The 22,049-nt window shown below is 42.8% G+C and overlaps 1 protein-coding gene across 6 annotated transcripts in view; it reads left to right on the top strand.

Moving 5' to 3' along the window:
• Positions 1 to 22,049, top strand: part of MDGA2 (MAM domain containing glycosylphosphatidylinositol anchor 2) — a 2,250,375-nt gene that overhangs the window by 2,209,408 nt on the left and 18,918 nt on the right. For all 6 annotated transcript variants that reach the window (XM_069637392.1, XM_069637389.1, XM_069637393.1 and 3 more), the window contains one exon: positions 17,072 to 17,171. In XM_069637392.1, the coding sequence (XP_069493493.1) occupies positions 17,072 to 17,171 (100 nt within the window). The remainder of the gene's footprint in view (positions 1 to 17,071; positions 17,172 to 22,049) is intronic.

Raw genomic sequence — 22,049 nt, 5'->3', positions numbered from 1 at the left:
CCTGAATAATGAGTATTTGCTTATACTCTCTATAGGATCGCCCTCTGTTTTTGGCATAATAGTAATGTCTTTAGCCTCGGTAGTGCACAAATTGTTCAAGTTCAAAAGTAAAGGCGTAACTTTAACACACAAGTTCCAATGGATTCAATCCACAGTTTAGGGGAATGTTCCCTTTCCTAGGTTTTCTGTTCTGCAACACAGTTCTTAAGGGTAGGATTCTTCCTTGAATGTCTCTTTACAACAACAACAAAAGTTACTTGTATGTTAATTAATCAACTCGGCTTCTCCTGGTATATTCTCCTGCCAGGTATTTTCTCTTATACTTCATTTAACAATGCTAGCAAACTTCACTGTGCCTTGTATGTTATGTTATGTTATTTTGCATTTATATAGCGCCTAAAATACCATTGGTATGGTCTGAAGGTATGGTCTGAAGGCGCTGGTAGGTTGAAAGCCCTTGGGAACCGAAGTTCAGATCAGTAGAGAGAGTAGAGAGTAGAGAGAGTCAAAAGGTGCGTGTGAGCACTGGGTATGTGTGCAGCTCGTGCAGTATTCGTGTAAGAGCTGCTCTTAGCAGTAGGTGTGGTGGTTGAGAGATCAGGAGTATGTGTTCGTTCTGGCAGGATTGATCCAGAGCGGATGTGGCTGCGCTAGGCCTGAGGAGAACGCGTGGCTGGGGGGTGTGTAACCAGCAGTGTTTACTTATAGTGATGTGAAGTGAGCGGCGGATGTTGGTATGAGAACAGTTATACCGAATGGTGTCATAGTATCCCTGTGTTCTATTTGAGTGGTGATGTAAAGGAGAGAATAAGCGTGGTGGTGTGATATGATGGGTTATATGCTCTTTCAAACGTTCTCTGCATTCCAAACCATACTATATACGTCACACAATTCTAAAGCTATTGGGCACACTTCTAAATGCAACTTTCACAGACAGTCTATTGGGCACACTTCTATATGCAACTTTCACCGAGAGTCTATTGGGCACACTTCTAAATTCAACTTTCACTTAGAAGCTATTGGGCACACTTCTAAATGCAACTTTCACCGAGAGTCTATTGGGCACACTTCTAAATGCAAACTTTCACCGAGAGTCTATTGGGCACACTTCTAAAATGCAACTTTCACAGCGAGTCTATACTATCCTGCCAGGTAGTTTCTCTTGTGACCTTTATCCACTTGCACATTTCCCTGTTCCTGGTATGCTCTGTTTCCAGGGCTTTTCCTTCATAAGCTTTATTCAACACACTTGCAAACGTCACTGTGCCTGGTATGCTCTTTTGCCAGCGCTTTTCTTTCAATATATTTGTAAATTTCACTGTGTCTGGTAGACTCTCCTGCCAGGGCCTCCCTTACATAAGTCTCTCTTAACGCATTTGCTACAAACTTGATTCACAATAATATTTGGTGGTGGGCTTCACACTTAATGTCAGCCTATTTTCATTACAATGTCTTGATTTCACTCTTCGCCAATATCCATTACATGTTCTTTGGCTCACTTTCTCCTCTGCCCCGTTATTATTACTTGTTTGCTCTTCCCAGTAGCCTCCCGGACCCCTAGCAACTGTCTCTCCCTCAACGTACCTGTTTCTTGGTGCATGGCGTTGAGGGAGGCGTGCTTCTCTACGTCTGGTTTGTGGCATTTAGGTTTCTTCGGTGCATGGCGGCTTCCTCGCCAGTTGTTTTCTGGTTGCATCCCCACACCGGGATCTCACTTCTCAGAGATGTATTTGTTTACCTATCGCTTCCCACTTAGCTCTCCCCTGACTTCTGGCTTCTCAGGGATAGCTGCTGCCACAGCTGGCTTCACGTCCAGGTATATTGCTCCCCAGCCACAGACAGGCCAGATCTCTGATGGAAAGTTTCCTCGGGCAGAGTGACACGGGGGTCATTCTCCCTGCGTCGTCCTCTTGCTCCTATTCTCTTTCCTCATAGGCGGTCTTAGCTCTTCAGGACTTCTCCAGGCAGCGGTCTCTCTCCCAGCCATGCTGGATGTGCCCTTTAAATGTCCCGGCACCTATAAGCGGTTTTCCACAACTAGACCGCGTTCTTTGCTTCTCACTGTCATTGATCAACATTGCTCTAAGCAGCTTTCTTGTCACTGTACTTGCATTTTCGTATGAATGGTAGTGAGTTTTAGGAAATGTATGCACAACACAAGGGAAGAGATTCACATGTGTTTCTCTGGGTGGTGGATGTGAGTTATGGCAATAAGCCATTAAGGCATGGGGAACAGAAGGGGTATCCCTAAAAGGTAGAGGGGTTTATCATGTTCCATCCGATGATGCATCACCCCCTTGAAGGTAACCTCCCCTCATATGATCCTCCCTCATGTAGCCACCCCAAGGGTCAGGATCAGGTAGCAGATGCCGTCCATTGGCCACATGGGACTGTCAAGGGTTTTGACCCATGCTGAATCAATAGACTGGGTAGATGTGGTATGAGTTATCGCCGCCCACATTCACGCCAGAATCCAGGAGAACTGCGCAGTTGGCACAAGACCACACCAAAGATGCAACCTTCTTGTGGGGCGTTCCACATCACCACTCTAATGTAAGGATGCCTATCAAAATAATAGCAAAAATCTCCTGTCAAATTCAAGACAACTCAAAAATGGATGCAGTACCGACAAATTCCCCAAGGCGGTGCTAGCGGTCTAAACTCTGACAGGGAAACTGTATTTAGGAGTTGCAAGAGGGGCAGGGACTTCAAAGCTTGTTGGTTAATTGAAAATCTTAGCCACCTGCCGTTCCCAGAGGCCAAGAGGCTGAGAACTCTTAACACCCCAGAGACTCACAACAGGAGGCAGGATATCACATGGCCCTTCTGAGTGAGAGGGAGGGGGTTTCCCCTTCAGCCTGGAGGAGAGAGACAATAGCCCCTTTCAGTTGAATGGGGTATGTTAATTTTGAGTGTTTCCTGTCCACAGCCCTCTGCCAGCAAGGAGAGACATGTGATCACTGACCCACCCAGACTTCTGTAGGTGGACCCAAACACTTTGGGGAGTTGAATTGCAACAAATATATATTTTATAGAAACAGTGATAACTTATTGTAACCAAATGACAGGAATGTACAACTTTGAGAGTCTTAGTATGGAAAATGCCCTCACGATTTGAGTCCAAACTCTGATTTGTACCATGTTCTGGGGCAAAACCCCGCTAATTATGAATATTGTAGACACTGTATTTAAGCTAGAGACATGGAAAGTTACTCGGATATATGTGGAAGGGAAATGTACCTTTGTATAATTTTTGATGAAAAACCAATGTTGCAAAACCCACTAAAATCCAAAATAAGTTGCCATTTTTGAATGCAAGCTCCTAGAAACGCCAGATTCGGGACAGGGACTATCTTTAGTGATGTCAAACAACTGTGTACCTGGGAAATATGTATTTGGATCAGGAATAGATTTGTTTGCACATTGACAAGGGGTGTCATTTCTGCAGGTCATACAAATGACATCACTCTGACACACTATCCCTTCCCAAATCAGGGACCAAAGAATCTATTGACCTATCAAATCAAGAGAGGGGCAGGCTTAGTGATGCTACCCTATCCACCCTCTTTTTAAAACACATAAAAAGAGACTGCTGGGACAGGTAGAGACATTCATTTTCCATTGCTGCGGAGCGTGCTGACCGACGACTTCACATCCAGAGATCCAACACTTAGACTTCCAAGCTAAACAGAGACTACAGAACTTTGAACCTAGAAGGCCCACTGCAAGCAAAAGTATTCTCAGCAGGCCTTCAGAATCCAGCAAACCTAACCAAACTATTCAACAGCTGGGCAAGCTGTTTGAATTCTTTGCCAAGAACTTTTGCAGGAACCGCAGACCAGACCCAGACCACTGTGAGCAGAACCAGAGATCCGGATCGCTGTGAGCAGAACTGGTGCCTGATTGACCCGCCGAGCAGAGAGAACCGCCGCTGGACGTGTTGACCAAATCCGTGACGAGGCCCATTCATTTCAAAATTAGGAGTGAGTATCCGCCAGAACTGTGCAGAACCCAATCTCTTAGTTAAAATAATCTAATCCAAACTATTTTAACCTAAGTAGAACTGCCTCCTAGTAATCCTGTCATCTGTCATTCTGAAGCTGCGAGCTGTCATCTGTCTTTCTAAAGCTGCAACTATCACCTGTCATTTTGAGTTTACTTTAAATCCGAAAAACTACCTTTATTAATTGGTCCGTATCGCTGGAACCGTTTGTCCTAGGAAATTGGTTTAACTTGCGATTTACGCACTCGCGAAATTTACCGCGATTTGGCTCAATTTGTCCACTTGTCAAAATAGCAGCTCCATTCTTTCCTTTGTTAAAATCCGTTTGCAACCTGGTAATAGCTCATAGAGCATATCTAAAGTGAGCCTGAACTAATACCAACAAGCATCTCTCACTCACCCTGAATCTCTATAGGGAATTAAAAGCAATTTTAGCATTTTTCACTTCCTTGCCACCACATTACAAAGCACTCTTGCCTGTGTTTTAAAAAGCATCCCTGTTGCCTTAGCTTGCTGGGGGGGGAACTGAATTCCATATTGTATTTGATTGTATTCCTGAAGACTGTGTGTGTTACTTCCATCTCCTTGCATTGCATATAGGGGGGGGGTGAATTGCCACCAGGGGAAAAGTGAACATATCATCTCTTGTGAAACCATATCAGTTTATTTTCTGTACTGCATTTATTCCACCTTGCATTTCCTTGACCCATAAAGCATTTCAGCTACCTCATCCTCTATACTACTTCTAAGTAACCAAATCAGTTTACCAGTAGAACATTATCCATTGTTGATCACTGTCATACTTTAAGTGTGATATCCAACATTAATTTATTATAAAAGTGTGATAGATATATATTGTTATATTTCTCAAATAAACCTTTTAAATTTGCAAAACGGACCTACTTCCTGTCTCAGTGGGGTCAGGGGGATTCTAAGAGAGGGGTCTTATATAAGGGTTGTCATCCAGAGTACATGAACTGGACCTAAAAATATATCAATAAGGGTTCCTCAGCATCCCAGACTAGGCATTGACTTAGCTGTAGTGTTGAAGTGAAGCCGCTTAACAGGAAGAGGTTACTGTTGTAAAAGGAGTGATGACAGCATCAGATTAATCACACTACATGCACAACATTTTCTATTGTTTGTTTTTTCAATGGTTTGAAGAAGGTCAGTTTGGCTATATGCATAATATTTTGGGTTGTCTGGTTTTTCTCTATTATTATACAGGCCAGTTTGGCTATATGCATAATACTTTGTATGGTCTGGGTTTTCAATATTGTCATGTAGGTTGATTTCACTGGCTCAACAGTAATATATATTCGCTGAATCGAGAGAGTGGGTAACAGGACGTAGTCTTGGAAAAGGGGTCAAATGAGGTAAAGCGGGGTGATACTGCGTTCCCTGGTAATGGTCATCCCCAATCCCAGAGGGGAATTCCTTCCCAGGGGTGATCCTCCCTTGGTACTTCACCCCCAGGGGGACTATTGTACTGTGGACACACCAGCCTGGCCTGATGGGAAAGGTCTCCCTTTAGGGAAGAAGGGACAACATCCTCAAATTTGTCACACCCTGGAATAGTGCATCATTCTTGCTCCCTTACACTATTGTTCAGTCACTGGATACAGTTGCCAAGATCTTTGAGAGCTTTCAGATTGTTTGGCAATTGCACTTTACAAATGTTTGCAAGCTACTAAAACATCTTTCACACCATATATTTGGAGGAGGAACTGAAGCCTTAAATCGCACATTTCTCCAAAACTCTGATTTTGATTTTTACATTTTATTTTAAAAGATGAGCAGTAAGTCTTAACCTCTTTTCTTGTTTGATTCTGTTAAACAAAATTGTGCATTTAGTGTCACTAATTTGGTAATTGTTTAAGTATTTAAGTGTTGTTTCTTTGAAGGATCCCCTTTTTGAGGTCATAGGTGGTGTCCTACCTGATTTTTCATATGAGGTCATCACTGATGGCATCTGTCATGTACTGCGTGATGTCATATGTAATACCATGTGTGATGTCATCAGCGTACTTAGTCTGCGCAATGGCAGCCTCATAGTTGAGGTGGATTAGTTTACATAACCTGCCAAATGTAAGGGTTTTTGTTGCAGTAAATCGGCACCTTAATGTCACTTCCAGTAAAGTGTGTTTGCTAAATTTGAAAGGTTTTTTCATTCCGTACCACCCACCACCCGTAATCCTGCCTTTGTTCTGATAGCATAACTAAGTATTCAATCTACTTTGTGTCCACTAGATGAGAAGGGATTACTAATGGTGTACTGTGACAAGGAAGAGTGACGTGTGGTAAGTGGAGGACTCTCGTGAGGTGGCAAAGGCAGTGGATATGGTAAAGGAAATGTGCACAAGATCTCACAGTGAATAGCTTCATGTCAAACAACAACAAGCCCTCAGAAACCAAGATACATGTGCACTAAAACACGGGATGTGCAAGTAAACCATGATAAAAATACAAATCAATGAAAAGGGATGTGGGGTAAGTATTTAGAAGCTCCTTATGATTACAAAGAAAGTCAGCAATCTCCTAATCCACAATTGCTGTTACAGGAAGTGTCAGCACTATGCCCACATGCAGGACAAGCAATGACAGGATCTGTGAGCCAACACCTGTGATGATAGACAATCTTCACGAGGACGAGCACCACCACCTGGAATGTCAGCGAAACCTGTGAACCCTGCTGATCAAAACAGGGACCCAGAAAGGCTATAACGGTAAAGGGAGGATAAATTATTGAATAAAACTCCTGACAAGGGCAAGCAGGAATAGTGTTTACAGAATAGTGAGGAGAACATAAGGACACAACAGCACGCTCTACACCTAACAATAAACAGGGAACAGACTCCAAGAGAAAGTAAAGGAACATGAGCAGGGAAAACAAAATTGCAACTGCAACCCCTCCCCCCAAGCCCCAACTCCCACCACCTAGGGAAGGAAAGGAAAAGAGTACAAAATAGGAAATCTCTCAATAGAGAGTGGCTAAAGGATCAAGGTTGGACTGCAGAACAGGACAAAGGAATAAAGAACAGAGACAAACCGGGCTGCACCGGAAATGGAAAGCACTTGAAGGTGCTGACTGCAAAACAGAGACAGACAGAAAGGGAATCCAGGAAACAGCAAATACAAACAAGCACACTAAATTCAAAATTCAGAAACAAGTAAAAATCTAGGAACTGGGCACTAAGCATACTACCCAGGAACAAGGGACCGGTTTCAAACGGAATCACTGCAACAATGACCAGTGCTGAAATGAAGCAAAATAAGGCTTTCACATCTGACTAACAATCACATGCCTCATGTGTGCTGTTTGTTAGCGCCTGCCAGCCACAGGTGCTCCTTATCCTCCACCTGAAATTATCCTGCAAAGTTGAAGATGAAGCAAGGTGTCAGGCACCCTTGGAAATATGGTCTGTTTTGTATAATACAGCATACTGGCTGCCATAAACCTGGAATGGATCCTGAAGGGAAGAAAAATGGACGATATGTATTTATAGCTCCAATCATCACAGCACTGTCTTGTAAGGTTCGGAAAGGAAGGCCCAATAGGGAGAAACCCACCAAATCAGTCACCCAAGTGGCAGGAATGTGAGCAAAGAGAGCAAATAGTGACAGGGTCTGTGACGAGAAACATTGAAATGTGGTAGTTGGGGACTGTGACGAGCAAGAGTGAGGTGGGTAGTGGGGCAGTGTGAAGAGGAAGAGTGAGGTTGTGGTAGTGGGGGACTGTAACGAGGAAGAGTGAGGTGGTGGTAGTGGTCTGCTATGATGACAAAGAGTGACATGGTTGTAGTGGAGGATTGTGATGAGGGTGTGTGGGAATATTTGAGGACGGTGATGTGGAAGAGTGAGTTGGTGGTAGTGCAGGACTGTGACAAGGAGGAGTGCGCCGGGAGTAGTGGGGGACTTTGATGAGGAAGAGTGAGGTGGTGTAGTGGGGGACTGTGATGAGGAAGAGTGACAGGTTGGTAGAGGGGGACTGTGAAGATGAAGGGTGAGTTGGTGGTACTGGGGTACTGTGATGATGAAGAGTGATGTGATGGTAGCTGGGGACTGATGAATAACAGTGACATGGTGGCAGTGGGGGGCTGTGATGAGTAAAAGTGATGTGGTGGTAGTGAGGTACTATGACACGGAAGAGTGATGCTCATCGTAGTGGGGGACTGTGATGTGGAAGAGTGAATTGGTGGTAGTGGGGTACTGTCATGAGGGAGAGTGGGGTGGTGGTAGTGGAGTACTGTGATGAGGAACAGTGAATTGGTGGTAATGGGGTACTGTGATGAGAAAGACTGAGTAGGTGGTAGTAGGGGGGGCTGTAACGAGGAAGAGTGATGTGATGTAATGGGGACTGTGATGAGGAAGAGTGAGATGTTGGCAGTGGCAGACTCAAAGAGGAAGGGTGATGTGGTGTTAGTGGTGGACTTTGATGAATAAGATTGATTTGGTGGTAGTGGGGTACTGTGATAAGGAAAAATGACATGGTGGTAGTGGGGTACTGTGACGAGGAAGAGTGAAATGGGTTAGTGGAGAGCACCAGCACCGTTGGTATCAGACTCATAATGAGGCCCACAGCATTCATTTCTCAACCAGCAGATTGTTGATTGGATGCAAATATGTATTTTCCTTTGTGCAGCAAAACAACCTTCTCTCGGGCTGCTTTTTAAACACAAGGTGCTTCTTCACTGTCAGCAATACAAGAACAACATATTCTAGTGTAGAAACCTTCGCATAAATGAATGAAATAGCCTTTCTCTTTTCCTTCCTGACTCTTACTCATCACTCTAACTGTAACTATTACGACTCCACTGTGTCACCACACTTTACCATTACCTGTTATCATAAATTCCACCTGACTTAGCCCTGCAAAGATTTACCTGGCCTGTACTATCTCTGCCTGGTTATGATTTATTTTAATATCTACACCACCAACATACAGAGACACCTGCAGCTCATGGTGCTGAAGGAAAAGCATAATGTACATTGTGAAATCCACACCACCAATGCAGATCTCCGATACTGCTGTGTGTTTGCAGTCTGCTTGGGCTTGTAACCCCATTCCATTCTGTCATACCTTTGGATCATACTTTTGGATTTGATGTTTTCCCAGGAACTTTAATGCAGTAACATTCTTGACTTTTGTGCTTTAAAAACTCCACATAAATAAATAATAAAACATGACTCAACAAAGGCAACGCATATCAACATAAACATGAGCACATGTTGTGATGTGCTGAAAAATTTCTTAATGCCCCGTTTTCATAAAAAGATCCCATTTAAGAAGTAGGATTTTTTTTGTTGTGTGACTTCCACAGTATAAATATCACACTCTGAATAGTGGTTGCAATTGTGTTCTGAATGACGCAATCAACTACTCGTTTAGTAAAGCACACATACGGTACTGTAGTTACCAGACCAGCAAACTACAAGTTCTGCTCGCGGGTGCCTTTTCACCTGCCAGGTCGGACATGGCGGGCGGACCGGCACCCGCGAGCAGAGCATGTCGGTTGCACCGGCACCATTCTGAATGGTGCCCGTGCATCCGGCCTCCCCATTCCCATTGACCCCTATGGTGCTCAAATGGGAATGGTGAGTATTTTCTACCCGTGCCCGGGAATGGGCAGATATCGGGTCTGGCGGGGCCGTAATGACCCGGTAATTGACCATTCCCGGGCGCACTTGTAATGAGGCCCATTGTGTTACTGTCTTAGAATCTATTACTATGCGAGGATGATCATGTTAACTATTATTTGTCAAAGAATATTTCTGAACATTTTAAAAATTGCTTTAAGCTTTCACGTTTACAAAGCTCTGCTATTTAAGTTGAACACACACATTCTCCCTCTTTTCAATGTAGTATACTTTTCATCTATTCAGTTCGTGTTGCTCTTTTTTCTGTCTAATGTTTTCATTTAAAAAAAAAAACACCATATGAGCTTTACAGAAGGTAAAAATGATGTGTCTCAGACCATTGAAATTATTCATAGGACATTCTTCATTTCAATGTCCAATACAAAGATTTACTTTTTCTAATTCATTATACGGTGACATTGAAAAACCTCGCTCTCCCTTGCAGGATTTAAGATAATGTACTTGAAAAAATAGTAGTCATAATAAATTCAAAATAGGGAAATGTCTGTGGGTTATGTATAACTTTATTGCATAGCGTGGTTTGTGTCAATTACAGGGAATGCTGTAGGTCTTGGGTTTTGATACAGAGGGAAGCCAAGTTAATATGATCATCACTTCCCACATCCACTGAATTTCAAGGGTTTTGGTGCATTAAATATGACCACCTGAAGTGTCGCTTTACTAACGTTTTTCAGTTATAAACAAATATATTCTTCATTTATGTTCTAGCGAAAAAATGTTTAGATAATGCAGTTGGTCAAAATATGTTTTCTATATTCCCTACTATACAAGCATCACAATTGATGCAACATTAATTTTCTCCATTTTCTTTTGTACAGAGCAGCATTTAGATATTTTGACCCATGGGCCAGATTATGTAACATTTGTACTGGTTTTAAAAATTTAGCACATACATTTTCCACCAGTTTTGCAGCTTTGATGATATGGAATGGGGCGCATTCATTTAATCCAAATCCATACTGTCAGAAAAAAATGTCAGTAATACAAAGAGGAATTTAGCATACATTATCCAGTTCTGTGTGCTATGTTTGCTGTATTTTAGCAACAGAAATGTGTTTACTTCATTCTGTTGATGTTTAACAACAGGGTCGGTTTCATTTTTGCACTAGTGAAAACACTTTATAATAATATGGATTCAGGCAAAACGTGCTTGCTAATTTCTGTATTTTAAAAGTAGCAAAAGTGGTGCTAAATTTATTTGCCCAATTTCATTATAGAAATGAAACCTTTAGAAAGACAGTTTGACGAATCTTGAGATGTCGTCACTTCCAAGATACCAGGAGAACGGAGTCATTCTCCATGTAGGCAGAACTGAAAAGACTTTCTGAAACCAAAGTGTTAAAAGATAAGCAGTGTGTCTGACAGAGAAAAGTGCTGGAACTTTGTCTTTTGTGTTGGAGGCCAGTTTTGACCCGGGGAAGAGTCATTCCCCCAAGAAGAAGCCAAAACCTGAAAGTGAACTTTTATCCTCAGTTCAGAAGAAGGGAGTCCTTCTTCTGGATGAAGAAGGTCTACTTATCTCTAATTTAGTTCCAAGTGTAAGGGACAGAAGTAGGGTTTTTGACAAAAGATAGTGGACTATTGATTTACAAGGATATTCTGACAGAAACCTTAGTGTTTTAGTTGAGGCAAGGAAATCCCTTTTGGAGATAATTAAGTTAGGCATTCTCTTTATTTTTTTGACTAATAAAAGTCTGTAGCCATCACAATGCCACCTGTTTTCAGTCTCCTCCTTCTGCACCTTTACACAAGATAATTGGGCAGATGTTCTCTTTTTTGGAATGGTGCAGCTATAGCTGCAGTTGATCCTGTTATTCATCAACACAAATAAAATAATCAATAATACTAACAATAGGATTGTCATGTGTGTAGAACACGCTCTCCTAGCACCATGTTCCCCTCAACCCATACTAGGCTCCTGAAAGCAGTTCCTAGTCCTACCTTAAAGTATTTGCATACAAGTGTGGGTTTCATCTTTGATAGACCTCGGTTTTTAAAGAATCATGAGAATGACACAAGCCAATGTTGACACAAGAAGGAAAGCTGCTTATCTGGGTTTTGTGATGATTTGCAGGGTATTATCACTTCTCCCCAAGGGGGAGCCCATTCCCATGAGGCTACGGGGGTGTCTCTGCTACCCAATAGTCCCCCTAGGGGTGGTGTAATGCAAAAAGACCACATGGGGAGGGTCTCCCCTCTCTGGGGATAAGGAAGTTTACCTAGGGTATAGCCCTTTGGCCAATGTCACACCTCAACCATCCCTTATCCCCATTCCATGTCAAACAACTTCCTTGAGTGTAGGCCGATGTATTTCTGTAGTGTATGAGAAACTGCCCCAACAGAAAATACTGGTACCAAGAAGAGCACCAAAGACATGAAGACTACTAACTGTGCTAGTACTGATATGAGAACTTCCTCATCGCAGTGGGAACATTAATACCACTGACCACCAGAGAAGGGTCTTTGACCCCAAGATAAGCACATTGAGCACCCTAGGAGAACTATCTTGTCGCAGTGGCAGCAATGAGCTGTGACGGGTCTGAAATGTGAGGCGGACAACTATGTAAAGAGTTTTCAACTTTAGCCATTTTATTAAATAAACAGGTTGAATAAATGCCTCAGTATGCCTACCCTGACAATGATTTCCCTGCATAAAATAAACTAAAGGAAACACTCTAACAAATGGATATCTGACCCTCACACTTGTACAACAAATAAAGCAAAAAGGAAATATATGGCAATTCAATTCACGTAACAATGTCTCACATATGATCTGATTCATAATAGGGTCAATGGACCTCATTACAAGTTTGGCGGTATCCTTGATGGTAAAGCCGGCAGGCTACTGCCAAACTTGCAATTTTTTTCCAGCACCCGCAAATCTACAATTACTGGGTTGTTACGGCCCCGCCGGACCCAGTAATTGCCCATTTGCAGGTGCCAGAAAAAAATGCTCCCCTTTCCCATTTGAGCCCCATAGGACTCAATGGGGAGGTTGGATGCACCGGCACCATTGAGAATGGTGCCGGTGCATCCAACATGATCTGCTCGCGGGTGCCGGTACCCCCGCCAGGTCAGACCTGTCGGGTGGGAAGGCACCCGCGAGCAGAACTCGTAGTTTGCCGGTCCGGTAACAACCAAACCGGAAAACCTTTCTGGTACCGTTGTTACCGGACCGGCAAACTTATCATGAGGCCCACTGTCTGTTCTCATAACCTGGGTGAATTTCCCTTCCCCAGTTCTGAACAAAGGGTTTTCTCCACAGTTCAAAGAAAGGAAATCTGGTTTAGAACAAAGTTCAAACACAGTTCATTAGGTTTGATAGACAGTCCCTCAAAGTTCTGTTGCTTAACTGTCTCATGTGTGTCTTCTCCAAGCAAGCAACAACACTTATATTTGTTTGGATAATGGTCACAATGTTCTGAAATCTGACATAAATAAACTATTCCCACTGTTACTGGAGTAAGAACAGATTTCACTTTTGTAGAAGTAACACATGACTTTTTCAGGATAACTATTACAGTTTCTGGTTTGAAAGAACATTAATACATTGTATCAACTCCTCCTGGAGTAAGAACAGGCTTCACCTTTGTAGAAACAACAAATGTCTTTGTCAAGATGGTTTACTATAATCTTAGTTTAAAAAAGAATTGTAATTTGTCTTCAACAATCTTTAACAATTCTACTTTGGATGTTATAAGTCAACATGAGTTGTTCTAGCCACAGTTTAGCACTTACATCAACTACTATATGGCTCCTTCCTTTGCCAGACTTTGAGAAGCAATAATATTGTGGCCTGTCGGTATACTCGCCTGCCGTCTACTTCTTCAAACACACAGTCAGAAAAGTGCCTTAGTGGTAATTCCCAACTTTAGAAAACAACATCTCATTAGGCATCTTTAACAACACACTTTAGACCAGCTATGGGGAAAACAAGGAACCACATTAGTGCTCTTTAAAACCTCAGGGCAACTATGCTCCTCTCTCTCTGGATAACCTTATCCAGAAGGGCAGCCTCTGTGCCACCTTTCTTTCCCCTCAGCACCAACAACCAAATAATGACCAACAGGTAATCTAACGTTTCATTTCACTTGGCTTTGGTAATGTAGGTTTCGACTACCTGAATATCTTTGTCCTAGTGCATAAGCAGTAAGTCCCACAATAGTTAAGCCGCTCAATCTTCCCCTCTTGCCTTGAATACTGTTTATTATACTGATATTGTTGGTTGGTAATATACTTTTCACACTCTCATGTGCTTCTTTTTACGGTTACTTTACTTTAATAAGTACCATTTTTCTTGGTTTCACACAGTTCGGTATTCAACATTACTGCTACTGTTGCTTTCACTCACTCAGGAGTGAAGCAGCTTGCCATGAACACTCAGACAGTGTTGGAGCACTCTAGAGTTAATTGCAAGTTATGGACTCAGCCGGTAAATTGCTCCATTACGCTCTGCGTTCACATGTCTACTTTGCTTGTGGCTCCTCGCGGCCGCCTACCGATCCCTCTTTCCCCTCTCTCCTCTCCTCTGCTCCCACAGATAGCGACAGCAACTCTGTTGGTGGAAATTCAATCTCTCGTAGAAAGTCAGGCAGTGGAAGAATTCCCAGCCTCCCAGCGGGGTCTGGGCTTCTGTTCACAGATTTTCACCATACACAACAAGAACCAGGTGGGCATGAGAGATGTGTTGAACTTTTCCCTTCCTCTTCAAAAGTTCAAGATGGTTACCCCAGCACTTATAGCGCAGACACTGTGCATGGGACACTGGATGTGCTCCGTAGATCTCAAGGATGCGTACCTACACATACTGATCTGGCAGCCCCTTTGGTCTTTTCTAAGATTCACGATCATGAGCTTTCATTTCCAATACAGGGTTCTACCCTTTGGCCTCGATTCAGCCCCCAGAAACCCCTGGTAAGCAGGGTGATCTGCAACATAAGAGAGTCCCGACACCTCTTTATCATTCTGATAGCTCCTTGTTAACCGGCGAGGCCATGGTACTCGGAACTGTTCAGTCTGTCGGATCAGCCACCGATGCACCTTCCGCTGGGCCCAGCTCACCTTCTATCTCAGCAGGAAGGCACGGTTATCCACCTCGCCCCCCAGAAGTTAGCTTGTGCAGCGTGGTTCCTGAACAGGTCACACTAAGGTATCTGCATCTGTCACAAGCTAACCTGGACATCATACAGGGTGCTAGGAACGATGCTACCAGGACACAGTACAAAAGCAAGTGGACTAGATTTTGTCACCTGGTGGAGTCAAAGGAGGTTGATCCGCTGGCCTGCACGTTGGATGACATGCTATCATTTTCAGCTCACCTCACACACTCGGGTGCAAGTAGACACATGCCGTCCCTACCTGGCGGCCATCAGAACCTACTGGAACTCGGAGGAGGAGATCTTCTCATCCTCCAACCCAGTGGTTAAAAGACATCTGGTGGGTCTCACCAGGCTCTGCCCGCCTATCAAGAAACCACATCCTGTGTGGGACCTCAACGTAGTTTTGGCGCCTTGGCACATAAACCATTCGAGCCAATGGCGTCCGCGGACATCAGGCTTGTCACCATTAAGACAGCCCTCCTGGTGGCTCTTATGATTGCACACAGGGTCAGTGAAAATCCAGGCACTGCTGGCTTCAGGGCCTTACACTACTTTTCATAAAGACAAGGTGGTGCTTAGAACTCACCCCACCTTTTTACCTAAGGTATTCTCCTCGTTTCACCTGAATGAGGAGATAATGCTACTCACTTCCTTTGCGGACCCTAGGGACGATGCTCAGAGGGTACTGCACTGTCTATATGTTAGGCACGCTCTGACATTCTACCCAGACAGAACCAAGAGCTTCCACAAGTCAGAGTCTCTCTTTGTCACCTCTGGTGGGTCAAAACCATGCTATCGGGCTTCCAAGGCCTCCATAGCAAGATGGATGGTTGCGGCCATCAAGGAGGCCTATGAGGGGCAGCACAAACCACCCCCGGCAAATATGCATACTGTCTCCATCAGAGCCAAGGCCACGGCAGTCACGTTCCAGAGGCACGTTCTGTGGCAAGTCATCAGCAAATCGGGAAACATTGGCCACGCCTGCAGCCTACAGCAAGCGCTACTGCTTGGATGCCTGCTCCAGGACTCCGGATTTGGGCAGGCAGTATTAAGGAAATTGTTTTCTTAGGAGGCTCACCTCTCCTCCCTGGGGCTACATTCAGTTATAATCGCTCATACAGTATGGAGGAAAGGGGACGGGATGCAGGAGTAGTTCTAAGTTACTCACCATAGTGACTAACGTACTCCTAGTCCATAGTTCCCTTTCCTCCATACGTCCCACCATCCTCCCCCCCTAATAAAACTGGTGTCATTAGGCGATGGTAATATTATCTACGCGTCAAAGGGAACTGAGGAATGGCGCTGGTGGGCAGAGTCAGGGGAACGCATGCGGCCAGGGCCGCGCCCCTGCACACTTCTAAATTTAAAGGGGAAGAAGATTCTTTCAGGTGAAAAAGGTTCCATCTCCTTTCCCTAGCGAGGGACACCCATACAGTATGGAGGAAAAGGGACTATGAACTAGGAGAATGTTAGTCACTATGGTGAGTAACTTATACTTTTTCTCCCTGGCCCATCCTGTTCTGAGAGGTATAAGGCAAGCTTGCCTTTTTTCACCCTATCAAACAGTGTGGCTAAAATTGGCATAAAATAAATGAAGACCTGTCTATTAGCGTCCATGTAGGTGATGTTGAAGAAGAACAGGCTTTACTGCATGTTGTATTCTATTCACAGGAATACAAGATACAAGAGAATGTTTAGGAAAGATGCATTCCAATAGGATTAAAATGTTTTGCCAAGCTTCAACAATAACATTAAAAAGAAGTCATGAAGGGGAATAAACACAATGTCATTGTACAGAATTGTGTGACATGGCACACGTTGTGTATTTGGTAAATCTATATCCTTGTATCAAACAGTTTATTTTAATTTTGTCAATTTTGTAGTTGGCAGAAATGTTTTATTGCTATTGTGTATGGTTGATTTAGTTCATAAATATTATGCACAACACATTACACGGGTAAGCAAGTGATTCACTGGTCAATATGAATGTGCCCTAAAAGGATTAACATGGTGATTGTGTTGGTCTTTGAAGATTCCGAATCAGTTCCTGCGGCTAGTCAATCACAGCATTGAAAAGGGAAAGATGGGATTTCCTGTTAGATTTCAAGTTGCAGAGTGATTTCTTCGCTCTCAATGTGACTTTCGAGATACAGCTTTATGGTGTGCAATCAACCGTTTATTATGCTTCCCTCTCTATCATTTGTTCAAATCAACACCCTTTGTCTATATTTATGTTCAATAATGCTGTTTTTATGTTAAAAATGGTATCTCCAACTTCATGTAAACAAATATGTGTTTGATTGTTTTGTAGCTCATATTTGAAGGTGTTCGAGGTCCTGGCATAGAAGGGGATATTGCAATTGATGATATAGCAATTGTAGAAGGGGAGTGTCCGGTAGCATCAACAAACAGTAAGTAGCCTGCCCTTTGAAGTATTTTAATCATTTCTCTTAAGGAGCATTTCCAAGGTTTAGTGAAGACAGCGATGAAATGACTCTCTCTTATGCAAATGGATATCCTCTTCGATTTGAAAAGACAATTTGATGATGCAAAAGCCTGACGCCCTACCTGTCTCTTAACTTTGAACTGAGGCAGAGACACAGTAGCAACACCTAATCAAACGTATTTCCCGACACCAATGTATTGGCTAGTGTCACCCAGAATCCATTTGAAAGATTGTTTGCTGTATTTTGTAGGTTGCATCCTAAAGCTCTCCACTGAGGTGACTTTGCATCTGAATTGTCATTCATCTGAGCATATCACCACGTTTTCTGAAGATTCGCTGTAGATGCTGCTTCAATGCGTGCCTCATTGAGAAAGAGTTCTTAGTCCATGTCTGTATGTAGTAATGCATCATTTTCACACCATGCTCAGCCTAGTTCTTTTTCATTGAACATTATTTGTAATTGCAAAAATATGATGGGGAACTTGACTATATTCTACAAAATTATTCCCAATCACGAAACAAAAAGTTTATACACGTTTCTGAACAATGTTGTGCAATACAATCCTCTGTCCTTTACGGCTTATGTATTATACAGTGTAGACTAGGTCTCTCCCCCTCAGCATTCAGTACTAAATGATGAGCACAAATATTATTGGTGGTCAGGAGCAAGTGCACAGTGATACTATTAGAATCCTTTCAAAATGCAAGATCATTTTCATATCACTTTGGTTGCATTCAAATTGGTCAAGTGTGGTATTTAAAAAAAAAAGAATAAAATAAGAGGCTAGTGCCCAGACACATGCTTTATATCTCATGGGAAATATATGTGTCAGCCCAGGGTGACATCATTGCTTTATATTCGGGCATGTTTTTACAACCGGTAAAAGGAAAAACAGTGCATACTGTGGTGGAACAGGAGAAGGTGTAAGGGATTTCAATCACGCACACACCCAGGTCTCACCTAGCAAGGTAGTGCACGATCAAACCCTTATTTATTTTTGTCTATAAGTTCAATATTCTGAATGATATACCACTCATATCACACCCATCTCAAAATACCCCCCAGGTCACACTGAACCAGGTATCAGCATAGTTTGTAAAGGTAGATGTTTGTTTATTTAATATTCAAATCACACCTAGGTTTACTATAGATGTATATTTGGGGCAGCAATCACCCAAAGGGTGACAATACATTTCAAAAATAAGCAAAGCAATTGAATTCCCTTATACTCATGCAGAATAGAAACACAAGAAAAGAGAACAGTTTTTGTTTGTGCACCTATAGCGTTTAGGTTACTATTTCCCCCTGCAAAATTTTGTTTAAATACAAAGGAGCAATCCTACACCAATGTGAGTAATCAGCAGGTATTCAGGAGTAAAAGACACAGTCTAAAGTTTATAGGCAATCCTATCTCCCAAACAAGAGTGAAAACCTTATTTTGGCAAATGACACTTTGAAAATGACAGGTGAAAATGGCTTTGTGAAATACTGTAAAAGGGTGCAAAAATACTTCAATGGAGACAAGTTCTAAAGAAAGCAACTCTAATCAGGTCCTAACATACATGAGCTATAATATAAACAACAATACACACTTCAGATCAGGATGGGATGGAAAAAACACTTTAAAACAGGGAAATGACACGTGTAAACTTGTGAATTTTGCAAATTCGCAGCAAACTTTTACTATGCGATTAATAGGTATCAGTGAGAGTTTCTATCTTGAAAACTGAAGGAGTTACAGAGATTTTAGTGAGAGGCGTTTTTGCAAAATAGGCGCGAAAATGAAAACAGAAATGCGCTTTTGAAAATGACAGATGGAGTTGATTACACTATATTATGACTATGAAAAAGAGAATGCCACACATGGATCTTACAGTCACGTGATCAGCGTAACCCGTCTCGTTGTGGATACTTCTTCCTGGAATTTACTTTAGTTATTCAGAATCACTAGGGAGTTATGATTTTGGAACACAGATGAGACAATCAGCGCAAGAAGGATTCTAACAATACTGGAGTTCTGAATTAAAGATGGGATGGGTTGAGATAGGGAAGCAGGCAAGCCTTCATGGTAGCAAGCCATGCTGAATCAGAATGAAATCCCTTCAAGTTTGGGATGTTTGCAATTGGGTAGGTCTAGCAATAACTTTGCAATGCTAGAGTCTGGATTCTGCAAAGAAATCTGGATCTTTCCAAGAATTCTGGAGTCAGCTACAAGATGAGGAGTTCTGCAATAAGGTGCTGCACAGACATCTGGATGGGTTTTGGAAGCATTGTGTCTGGAAGCAGTCTGTGTGTGTAGTGAAACTCCCATATTTATCCATTACAAATTTTATGGCATGGGCAGAACTTCAAAACACACCCCTATTGTTGTGAGTAGCTACAGGCTTGAGCTTTGTTTTGGTTGGCAGCCTGAACAGAGCTGTCATTTTATGACAGGATTTAGGAACTCCCACCTGGATTTTTACCCAAAACATACTTTTACACAGATGTATATTTCTACCATTATGTACCTTCATAAAATTAGACCCATATACTTTATATTTGATTGTCTACATTTACATTCACTTCCCATCTGTGAGAGCTGTATTGGTCATTCTATGGATTTTTGTCAATTTTACCCATAACACTTTGGATTAATAATTTCTAATTTGATACATCTCTGGGCGCTTATCAGTGGATCCTGTACATACAATTGTAAGTTTGCAACATTAATAGTTTTGCTACAATCAGACGTTTTTCATAACTTTGCTTCCTTAAATGGTACAAGTTTCCTCAATGTCTTCAAATCACAAGGCTAAAATTAGTTTAATGTCTACCAAGTTTCAGATCTATCCCTCTGTAGGTTGCTCAGTTAAAGAGTTTTAAACTTTAATCAAAAATAAGATTTCCACCAAAGTCCTCCTGTGTAACCTCCCCTTTTCAGGCAGCAGCTGCCCAGTTCTTTAAAGTTCACTGAGAAACCTCTTCCACATCCTGCCCCTCATTGCAGAGGTCAATGCTCAGCCTGTCCTTTGTTCTTTGGTCAGCCAGCAGACGAATGTCTAATGCAGCCCCATTGTGTGGCTTGCTGGCATTATGTGGTAACCATTAACAGCCATTAGCCTTCCTGTTCTCAAGGGAGTGTCAAGCGGAGTTGTCTGATTTCCCAGGCCAGGCTGTCAAATCAGCATTAAATAGTGGATTGGTCCCAGGCTGGGCTCTTTGACATTAAAGTCTTTTCATTTCAAATATAAAATATAAGCACAGTTTATAAAGGATTTAAACATTTTAAAAGAATTAGCCCTTCACAAACATGTTTGAAATAGTGGATTTAGCAATTTTTCAGGAAAAAGAAAATACATTTAAACTGGGTTTGACAGCCAATTTCCTTAGGCAGCTGTCAGGCAGTGATGTCTGGATTCCTCTGACTGCCTGGAGAATCCATGATTTCAGCACACTCTCCTTTCCATAATTCTCTGGGGAAATTATTTTTAAGGACATTTTCAGATTAGGCCCTTTTGTGGCCTTGTTTCAGGTGACAGATGACAGCCGTGATTCCTGCTTTTACACCACTTTGCCTGTGTGTGTGGCAGGGCGTGCAGCTCTTTTGGTGGTTTATGAACTCAGTACAATTTTGCAGACTTAGAGCGCACAGGGGTTATTGCCTCCATTTTTGGCAGTTTTCTTTCTCCATTGGCAGTGTGGCGCAGTGGCATGGATAAAAATACTCCACAATGGACTCAGACTACATTTGGTCATGGTTAAAGAAGTTTATTTAAATAAAAAGTAAAATGCCAAAATTGCCCTATAACCGTGAGAGATGCTCCCTACCTAGCAAAACTAAAGCAAAGCGTGTAAAGTAAAAAGTCTTCTTTCTGAATCCTAAACAATTACACCCTTATCTGGTCTGCTCAAATGTCTTTATCATCCGGTCTCTCTCTGTTCCACAACCCTGGTTTACTCTCCTACCAAGCACTGTGAACCTTGTGTGTTCCCCCATGCTGTTAGTCAGCGTATGTTGTTCTGATGCGGGTCCCAAACCACTTTCACTAGGTTATTCCTAAAGTTCTCTTGCTTTTGCTTCACCTCTGCCGCAGCCTTGGTTTTACTTTCATGCCAACGTCTGTGCGGATCCTTCATGTCTGCCAGTTGGGATATGTCCTTCTGATGTGGGTCCCAGGAACCTATTTTCCTTGCCATCCTTTCCCAGTGAGTATTTCACCTTTACTTTGTTTCCTGACCCACACGTTGTCAGGGTGACTAGTCTGGCAGTTGGGATGACCCAGTCTGTCTCCAATGGTTTGTGGGTCTCCCAAGGACTTTGCTGGGCTCTCGGTAGCAGCAGGTCCTCCAACTGTCGCTTGCGGGCTTCCCCTGCAGTCTGCCAGGGCTTCGTGGACAGTGCAGCATCTCCAACTCCCAGTGGGTAGGATTTCTCTGCTCCTGTTTGCTTACCCCTTCTTGTGCCTTCTGTGGGTCTGCTTCACTCTGGGACGCCTTCAGCTTCTCTTCGCCGTGTATCTGTGCGGCTCCAGCTGCACTCTTGGTCCGCATTGAGCAGAGAAGTTCCCTCGCTGGCTTTAAATGACAGTTGGCCAGTCACGTTACTGCAAAGGCTAGAGCATATGCTGGGTTTCAGGTTGGTGATCCTCATTACTCATTGCCTCTTCCTTGTCCCAGTGGTTTCTATCTTAGATGTCTTACCAAAGCACATAAGGAAATTAGGTATTGGGGAATGGAAGGGGCTTTGAAGGAAGGTGGGTGGGTTAAGGGGATTCTGTTTTCTCCCAGGTTCACTACTGCTCTCAATGGGATTCCTTCTCCCCATGAGATTCTCCCGCTGAGCACCACCCCTGGGGGGAA

This window comes from Ambystoma mexicanum, chromosome 14 (genome assembly GCF_040938575.1).
Source record: "Ambystoma mexicanum isolate Mex_15411 chromosome 14, UKY_AmexF1_1, whole genome shotgun sequence".
Classification (NCBI taxonomy): Eukaryota; Metazoa; Chordata; class Amphibia; order Caudata; family Ambystomatidae; genus Ambystoma; species Ambystoma mexicanum.
This window is presented reverse-complemented; position numbering and strand designations above follow the sequence as displayed.